Raw genomic sequence first — 10404 nt, 5'->3', positions numbered from 1 at the left:
GATCAGAATTGTAGGGAAAACTCTTTCTTACCTTCACATGTCTTCCAACGGCCGTGACGGATTGCCATAAACATCAATGGCTTGTCAGAATGGCCATAAGGGTAACGAGGCTTCTAGTTTTGCAACAGAAAGTTTATGGTAATTTTCAGTAATCTTTAGTCTATTTACTGAAATACTACTATTTGACCACTGTCAAAATACCAGATGACCAGGCTTTATCCTTTAATCCCTCAATCATGAAATCAGGGTTATGACTATGATCATAGTTGTGGTTGCAACAAACTCCATACCTATTTGATATGCCAACTAGAATTATTTATGCAGAAGCCTTGTGGGAAAGACGAGATCAAGGACTAAGACGATATCAAGAATTGGTTACATTCAGATGATGAGCAGTACTATGATTTGTGCCAGAGAAGTAATTCCATGTTGCTTATATTTGAAGCATATCAACCCGTGAACCAACCAAGAGGGAAGATCACATTCTTTTGAACTGTTGGAATAATCAGCAAGAGCAAGATCATTTCCAGTGCCGACACATTTAGAAGTAGTTCTTCAGGTCAAGTTGACAAGGTTCGCAGCTGATAGGGCTGCATTTAGTTGACATTGTTGTTCCAAAGAGATTATTAAGCATTCTTCATATTGATTATATACTATAGATGGATACTCTGATCTTGTTTCTTCTAGCGACGGAAACTATTTAATAACCAACCGGTTCCTGCTTCCCAGGACCTAGCCTGTCCAGGTTAACCTGCAACAAAAGGAAAAAAAAAAAAAAGGATTTTGATATCGACTGCAAGCACTGGTCAAATGGCCTAATAAGCCATCTATCACCAGCTTCAAATGGCCAAATGATTTAGGGATGGTTACACGGAATTTCCTTTTTGAAGGCGGTTCAATGTTGTCCTCTCTAAGCTTTACAGGTTTAGGCCATCAACTTGTGCTCTAACCAAACTGAATGTTTCTGTTGATTTTGTGGAGCATTAGGAATCCCCGTACAAAAGCTCTATTTTGTTAAAATCCCATGTTCGGACTATTTGGCTGCATTTGGATTGAGGGAAATATGAAATCCTTTCAAATTCTCTAGTTGTTTACATTTTTTAGGAGGTATTTATATTTGTAAATTATTTTAGTATTTAAAGTATATTTTAATAGTTAGTGCATTATAAACTTAAATGTCTATTAAGCAATCCAAACAACTAAAACGATCTGAGTAGATTTCAAATACTTCATCATATTTCCTCGATCCAAACGAAGAAGTATCCAAAATAGATACCTCAATTGCTAGTTGGACAAAGGCCCAAAAAAAAAAAAAAAGTTGACGAAATTGTAACTCCCTTAATTACCAAACCATGTCATTTTCTGGAGGGTTAATATAGAAGCGATGTCCAAGTCAGTCATCTAATTGGTGGATATACTATTTACATCAATATCTAATTTACGGATACAATGTCTACATTAACGTGGAGAATGTGATCTTCATCATAAACGCTGCATCAGTGGAGTTCAAGACAAATTCCACACACAGAAGTCAAAACATTAATCAAATTGAAATCAACCACCAAGCACAGCTGTAACTAATTTCAGACATGCCACGACTTTTTAGACGCAGGTTTTTAATTAATGTGTTATTAAATGGCATTGCCGCACTATGGTTTTCTGTACATTGCAAAAATGTCTTAGCCAACTTTGAATTGGTGTTACTCTAGGTTCTATATAAACCCTGCACTTCTAGCGTGAAACACAAAACAAAGTCGCCATTTCCCTTCAATTTTCCTCCCAGCATTAGTCACCAAACCCACTCAAAAAGAAAAATGAGGGTCAGACTAGAGAGCTCAAGAATCATTAAGCCCTTGCATGAAGGCATCCCCACAACAACAAATCATATTCCCCTAAGTGTTTTTGATAAGGTAACATTTGATGCCCACATGGCCATAATATATGCCTATCATCCACCAAATCCTCCAAATGCTACCTTAGAGACGGGGCTTCGAAAGGCATTATCTGTCTATCGAGAATGGGCCGGAAGATTGAGCAAAGATAATGATGGTGAACCAATCATTCTTCTCAATGATGCCGGGGTGAGATTTGTCGAGGCATCGATGGATATCGAGCTTGATCAAGTAATGCCTCTCAAACCATCGGCATTCTGTTTAAGCCTTCACCCGAGTATACAAGGAAATATTCAAGAGTTGGTGCAAGTTCAAATCACAAGATTCACTTGCGGCTCAATCGTGGTTGGCTTCACAGCTCACCACACTGTGGCTGATGGGCAAGCCACAAGCAACTTTTTAGTTGCTTGGGGGCAAGCTTGTCGAGGGCTCGAAATCCATCCCCTTCCTCTGCATGATCGGGGAATTTTCAAGCCACGGGATCCCCCTTGTATAGAATTTGAGCATCGAGGGGTCGAGTTTAAGAACCCAAAACTCGAACAATTCCACCCTCTCCTAGATGAAGACGTCGACGGTGTTGCAGTGGATCAATTCCACTTCTCATTAGGCTTTCTAGCCAAGCTCAAAGCAAAGGCTTCCTCTAGGAATGGTAATGACAAGTCCTATAGCACATTTGAGAGCTTGGTGGCACATTTGTGGAAAGCTGTGACGAAAGCTCGTGGACTGAGTGCATACCAAACAACAAGCGTGAGAATTTCAGTCAATGGTCGCATGAGGATGGATCCAAGAATTCCAAATGAATATTTTGGCAATTTGGTTCTATGGGCACTTCCCACTGCAAAAGTCAAGGACTTGTTGCGTGAGCCAGTGCCATACGGAGCCAAACTCATTCATGACACAGTTGCAAATGTGAACGACAACTACTTTAGATCATTCATCGACTTTGCAAGCCACAAGGTGAAAGAAGAGAACCTCGTGCCAGTTGTTGACATGGGCCAATCTGTAATAGAATGCCCTAATTTGGACGTTAGCAGCTGGCTAAGGTTTCCGTTTTATGACCTGGATCTTGGAGGAGGGTCCCCTTATGTTTTCATGCCATCTTATTACCCTCTAGAGGGCACCATTTTGCTTCTACCGTCTTTTATTGGTGATGGAAGCATTGATGCTGTTATTGCACTATTTGAAGACCATTTGGCAGCCTTCAAGCTGATTTGCTATGAATTGGAATAGGAAAGAAGGGATAATGTCGTTCCCTGCTTGTTTTTTTTTTTTTTTTTTTGGTTAAAGACGTCATAGGAAAGAAGAGGAATGGGAGAATAAACCTTGAATACGAGTGGGCATACTGGGACAAGAAATGCATTTAGTTCATGCTCATCACCTCTTCGCTATAATATGTTATTGCTTGTTCTACAATATTTTTTTATTTCTCGACGGAGCTTCTTTCCTATTTGTAACATCATACTGGAATAATTTGATAAGTTGAACTCCGGCATTTGTTCTCTATCTGGTGGAGCAAGTCGCATGCATGAAGCCAATATGAGTTGGTGGCGCCTACATACACATTTTCAACTTTTTATCACTCGATCAGTGGCCTTAATTAAATTCGAATTAAGTAACACATAAAGTATTAATACTGTAATGTTACCATATATACCAGAAACATCGACTTTAATTAGATTGAAAGCTTGGAAATTGGAAAACTTACCTGATTTGGAAATCGATCGAGGTTGATCACGTAGCATTTTATACTATTCATAGTATAACACATGCGTGTTATAAAAGATGAAATATCAGTGAGCTGCGACGTCAAAAACACTTTTTTTTTTTTTTGTAAGTAAAAGCAAATAAATTAAAGATTATTAAATTTTCATGTCTTACTTACTTACCTTATGAGATCATATAATTATATCGTCAGTATGCAACAAAGAAAGGAAATTAGACACCCGGCTGATGGACTTGATAATCCACTAAGATCAGCAAAAACTTTAATTTATCCAGTCAAACATGAGAGTCAACACCAACCATAATTTGTTTCTTCAAACCAAGTTACCAATGCCCCACGTTCACACCTGAAAGCATAACTGAGATTCGCTTTATTGCTGTTTGAGTAGTCATCCTGTAACATCAAACTATATACTCTGCATTATTCTCTGCACTAGATGTCGCTGATTGAGGATAAATCAGAATGGCCAATGAGGAGGTAGGTGCACATACTACCTTGAAAATTTTTCTTCTTTCCAACCTAACCAATCCGAGCAAAAATTTTGGACTTTAAGAACTAAATTTTGGCTGTAAATTTCGTGTTTGGTTTGTTCGGTCGGCCTAGTAGTTGACAGAAATTCTTCAATATGGAATTAAACATTGACACGTAAAATTCCCCTAGACAATTCCTCCCTCGTGAGTTTTTATAGATAATCGCGTGGTGACAAAATAGGCTTCTGCTATTTATTTGTTCGATTTTTGGCAGTTGCAAATATGAAAATTTGACAATTTATGATGTCTTTGGCATTTGTTGGGTCATGAATTATCAACGTAATTGACCCGCCTTCAGGAGAACAATGAATATGTTTTTGTTTAGCTTTGGTTGTTGGAGCCTCTGGCAAGCTCGCAATGCCATGATCTTTCAAAAAAACAAAATTGATGATCCTATCAAGTTTTGTCTACACCATGCTCATGAATTTTACCTACTAGGGCCTGGTTCTCACATCTCCAAATCCCCTAGACAAGAAAAATTCATCAGATGGATCCCCCCTGCTATAGGTTTCGCCAAGCTCAACACTGATGGTTCAGTCTCTGGACCAACAAACCAGGCAGGAGCTGGCGGCATAATTCGTGACTCAAATGGGATATGGATTGCGGGCTTTGCAAGAAATTTAGGCTTCTGTTCAGTTCCTTCTGCTGAATGTTGGGCTCTTAGAGAAGGCTTACAACTTGCAAAAAAACTCAACATCCACTCTCTCGAAGTGGAGATGGACTCTGCCTTTATATTCTCCTTGTGTAAGTCAAATAATCTTATTTCTCATGAACTTGCACCTATTATTCTTGATTGCAGGGAGCTATTGACTACATTCCAGAAAGTATGTTTTCACCATAATTATAGAGAAGCAAACAAATGTGCAGACATCCTTGCCAACTGGGGAAGAAGCAACACTCAAGACTTCACTTTTTTTGAATTATGTCCTAATTTTGTACTTCCCTTACTTTTGCAAGACTTAAAGGGGGTTTCCACCCCACGGATGACTGTACCTTAATTTGCACTCTGTTGACTTGATTTATTTTTAATGCATCTTTATTTACCAAAAAAAAAAAAATGAATATGTTTTTGTTCTCAATGTTACATCACTTAGGAAGACCGCAGCTCCTCTAATTTCGTGATTCGTGTAATTTTTGTACTTGCATTTCATAGTAAAAAGCTAACTCAGGCCGATACTACAGGTCAATTGAAACTTGGATGGTCGATTGTGTGAATCTTATCCACCCGGGTCTGGAACATTGTTATGTATATGAATTTGTGTCATCATGATATAAAACGGCAAGAAAAATGGTATGATTCAAGTAAATAATAGAGTGGACCTTTCACCCCCAATATCTTCTTTGGACATGGACCTGAGGAGATTATTTTTAAAAAAAATTCAAAAGACTTTAGAAGCTATGAAATCTTCATTGTGATTAAAATAATGCGGATCAGTGGTCTCACAAGTTGAGTCATATCCAATTTATGATTCGCGAAATTTTGACTACATTTGCTACAAAATTGTACAATTTTTTGGCATAATCAGCTTACTTGTATGAGTTGATAAATTCAAGTTCGCACCCAAATTACGCTAATTTACACCGAAAGTTATAAGAATCGTATTATCTAGTTTTAGTTGGATAAAACTCAACTTGTAAGACATGTGAGTATTATTAAGTGACTAAATTTAAGTCCAAGTAATATGCTGAGTATTATTCTTATAGATTGATTTCACACATGTGACATGCATCTAGACCCATTAATATATATACTTTATTTATAAAATTAATTTTAATTCTTATTAGTCATTAATCAATATGATTTCATTTTTTGTCTAGGTGAACCTAATAGTAGATTCATTGGTGGATGTGTGAACCATTTCCAATCATAGTTGGAGCTTGATGACTTGGACAGTTAGGTGTATGATTAGGCCTAGATGTCTTATCTCAAATATAGAACAGGGCGAATGATGGTGTTTGATGGTAGCCGATTGCCACAAACATAAGGGCCAAAAATCTAGAAAATTTATACAAAAGCAGGCTCCCTAAAAGGGAGTAAAAAATAAACGGAATAAACTGTAAAACTGATGATATTGGCTGTTAGCATCATATCAGAAACTTGAGCACCTTTAGAAGCGAAAATGGAGATGGGCTCTACATGAACTGGATCCCATCGCCTCAACAATTGCGGCCGAAAGGCATCTTGTGAGCAACTTTAGAAGCGCTTGTGACTCATGAGCAGTGGTAGACCTATAGAATTCCATTACTCATTTACTCATGCTTGCTTGTGGAAGTTGAACTTGTGGAAGTTAGAACTGGACACCGGCCTGAACGGTTGTCAGGAAACCGTTCGGGCCGATTTTGTACAAGATGTAACTTGCATTGTACACGGTGTACCTTACTTTCAATAACATGTAACTATAGAACAAAATTTTGTGAGTTCCAAACATAGTGTGAAAAAACGATGTACAAGATACAATTTGAACATTATATATTTTTTTGGCCAAATCTTGGCCATGAACTTTTAGGAACAATTGCTTCTTGCAACCATTCCTCCTCCTCCTCCCCAACTAATACAAGCTACAACTCTAGTTATTTCATTTTCTTTGGGTTTAATATTAAAAAGCCCCTTATAGTTTGTCGAATGTTCATAGTTTGTCGAATGTTCAACTTATTTCCATATAATTCAAAAATCTACATTTTAGTACCTTATAGTTTTAACTAAATTGAAACTTAAACAGAAACGTCTAAACTAACTATTGTATGTGAAATGTTAGAATTTCCTTTATAAATAATATGATTAAATACCAAAAAGCCCTTTATAATTTGTTGAATGTTCAACTTAACTCCTCCTGATTCAGAAAACTACAAGGGGCTTTTGGGTATTTAATCATATTATTTATAAAGGACAATTTTGAGATTTCACATACAATTGTTAGTTTGGGTAAAATACTAAAAACTTCCTGTGGTTTGCTAAATATTTCATTTAACTCCATTTGATTTGAAAATTTACACTATAGCTCTCTATGATTTCAACTAAATTAAAGATTGGACGAAAAGTATCCAATCTAACAGTAGTACATGAAATGTCAATGTTGCCTTTGCATAAATGAACTCACTATGGTTTGCCGAATGTTCAATTTAACTCTCTCTAATTTGAAAATCTAAACTATAGATTCCTGCAATTTCAACTAAATTAAAAATTGAACGAAAAATATTTCATGTATTGCAAGAGGAATATTGACAATTCAAGTACAATCATTAGATTGGATGCTTTCCATCCAATTTTCAATTTAGTCGAAATTACAAGAACCTATAGTGTATGTTTCCAAATCAAAAGGAGTTAAATTGAACATTTGGCACACCATAGGGAGTTTTTTGGTCTTACCCCCGTTATTTTAGACAATTTCTGTTCAAGTTCAATTTAGTTAAAGCCATGAGATGCTAAAATGTAAGTTTCCGAACTATAAGGAGTTGGCAAACTACAAGGGGCTTTTTAGTATTTAACCTGTTTTTCTCTATCTTTTCCCTTTTTCTCCACCTTTAAGCCAAATGAACACTCTTCTCAAGTGAACATAAGAAACAAGACCAACAGAAAATTAAGAAATCACAAAATTTTCAAAGCTACTTTGCTGAAAATTTAACTACTACTATTCTGCTTGTTCTCAAGGTATGTACAACGTACGAGATGACTTGGGCTTGATTATGACAAGTAAAATTAACTTGCTAAGTTATGTGTCAATAGTTTTGACAAGTTCATTTCTTCTTGTCACACCAGGTTTATAATCTAATAGATCTCGAAAGCGAGTCCAAGAATAAGACTTGCTAAGTAAAGGGTATTGCCTTGTTCCCGCTTGCTTGTTGGTTTTCTACTCACAGAAAATTGTTCTTCGTAGTATCATGGTCAATAAGCATCCATGTCAGTAATCAGTGATGTCAGTAAACATCATTTGGAGGTTTTCATATATGTCAACACTCAACCACAAAGGCTCGTGGCCACCACCAAAGCATCAAAGTTTAGTGGGATGGGAAGTTAAGAGTTCAAACCTTGCCTTCCACCAATTGCCACATTAAATAACTTTGCTTAAAATTTCAGACAAATACGTAATGCACCCATTTGCTCCGGTGATGGTTCAATTTCCTCCGTGTTATCCTTGGACCTCTTTAGGTCCTCCCCCTGCCCTTAATATAGGATAGAATAGGTTATACAACAGTTATCGTTTCGAAAAAATATATATATATGTCAACACTCATATGCCAACATAAGTTGAAGCCATTTGTTTCTTAGGTGTATTTATTAGTAGGATTAACCTAATAAGGGATTTGTCCGTGGAAGTGTGAAGTGTGAACCATCATCTCCGATCATTTTGTTTGATCATATATTTACCTTATGTACATTAAGCTTTTACAGTACACTTTTTATAAAATCTCTCAAAAATATCAATGCAAACGGCTTTTTAAAAGAGAGCGAAAGATCTGCTTGATGATGGCTCGTAGCCACAACCCCAAAGGCCAAAAATCAAGAAAGGAAAGGAATTGGTAAATAAACAGCAGAATAAAACAAAAGCAGACGGAATCTGTAGAAAGCTCCCTTAGAACAAAAAGTAGACTGTTAAGCACATGAATACAAAATGCATTGGTTGTTGGCACCGTATCAGAAACTTGAGCACTCTTAGAAGCGAAAATGGAAATGTCTACTTGGACTGAGTTTGGAGAAACTTTAGAGACTTCACCTAACAGGCTTTGAGTATTTTTCCTCAGATCAGCTTTAATTTACATGTATGAAGGACTTGAAGTTGAAGCTCCCTCTTTTACACATCTTCTACCCTACCCTGTTTAAATACTACTATTTCCTAATGATTAACTCTCATACCTCAGAAGTTAGAATATATACTTATGGCAACCTATGTATTATTGCTAGCTAGCAAATAAATCCAGTTCTTAAAAGCTCGTAAATCTCTTCTTCATAGTCCGTGAATTGTTTCCACTGGATAGATATGCTTAAATCAATCTAGACCCTCTTTAAAGCTTTTGTGCTTGACAGAATTAATCATTGTCCATCATGCCCAAATCCATCTTTGTGTCTCCCGCATTATCACGCGTGCCTATAAATCGTTTTCTACGTTCCATAAAATAGTCATTCTTGTTGAAGACAATGTTTTCAGAACCGGACCGGACCGGCCGGTTCGACCGGTTGGACCGCGAACTGGCAATGTCACCGGTCCGGTCTAATGTTAAAGCCGGAAGTTCATGGAGAACCGTTGAAACCCGGACGAACCGGACGAACCGTGCGAACCGTTAAGAACCGTAAACCGGCGGTTTTTTAAATTCTTCAACAAAATATCAAGAATGGTGTAGCTAAGATTCGAACCTGGGTCTCCAAGTTTAAATATGACAATCTTACCGCTAGACTGTACTTAAGTTTGTTGAGAATTCTACTTGACTAAAAAATATATTAAAACATCAAGTTCTTTCTCTTATTTTTTTTTTCAATTTTTCTTCTTAACCATTTTTAACCCAAATATCCACAACAAGATTTTCTCAAGTCTTCACCATTATTATCAGGTTATTATCTTTAGCAGATTGTAAAAAGTTGAAAATTTCAACTTTTCTTGTTTTCCAACATTTTAGTAAGTTTAATTTTTTTCTTTTCAAGGTTTTTTTCTATTTTATTATCTTTAGTTGATTTTTTGCATTTTCTTCTTTTTCCCCTCAATTTTCATATGTTTCCCTCATTTTTGTTTTTATTTTTATTCGATTAATTAAGGATGAAATTTTTGCAAAAGTAGTGCACATCCGTGTAGGAATTGGTAGGAATTACAAATAATAACATTGGGGGTCAAAATATGGTAGTTGGCACATAATCGAAGCTATTGATAATTGAATTTAAAATAATTAATGGTATAGGATCATTGAATTTAATATAACATGTTAATTAGTAATGTTTAGTAGCAATTAATTTTTTATGTGTTTAACTGTATATTTGTTTTTCAAAATTTTTTAGTTATTTTTAGTTTGAGCAATTAGATTTATATTTTTATAATAAAATTTTAACTTTTTCAGCTTAAGTTGATGAAATTGTGAAGGTGGTGTGGTTGCTTATCATGCCACTGATAAAAGTTTGCTATTCAAATAGTTTGTCTTAACTTGAACTCTTTTATGGATTTTTTTAAGGGTTGTAAAAGAATTTCAATATTTAATTTATTTATTTTTTGTGTTTTTATTTGTGATAATTGGTGCACATTTGGATTGTATCTCTTTATGTTTATAATGAATTTAT

At 36.0% G+C, this 10404-nt stretch overlaps 1 protein-coding gene across 1 annotated transcript; it reads left to right on the top strand.

The window, feature by feature from the left end:
* Positions 1 to 1762: 1762 nt before the first annotated feature.
* LOC113781606 (agmatine coumaroyltransferase-2-like) lies at positions 1763 to 3375 on the top strand. Its single transcript, XM_027327571.1, has one exon. The coding sequence runs from the start codon at positions 1815 to 1817 to the stop codon at positions 3120 to 3122; it is 1308 nt and encodes a 435-aa protein (XP_027183372.1). The 5' UTR covers positions 1763 to 1814; the 3' UTR covers positions 3123 to 3375.
* Positions 3376 to 10404: the final 7029 nt, after the last annotated feature.

This window comes from Coffea eugenioides, chromosome 1 (genome assembly GCF_003713205.1).
Source record: "Coffea eugenioides isolate CCC68of chromosome 1, Ceug_1.0, whole genome shotgun sequence".
NCBI lineage: Eukaryota > Viridiplantae > Streptophyta > Magnoliopsida > Gentianales > Rubiaceae > Coffea > Coffea eugenioides.
The sequence above is the reverse complement of the archived record's forward strand: the minus strand, read 5'-3'. Positions and strand labels throughout refer to the sequence as shown.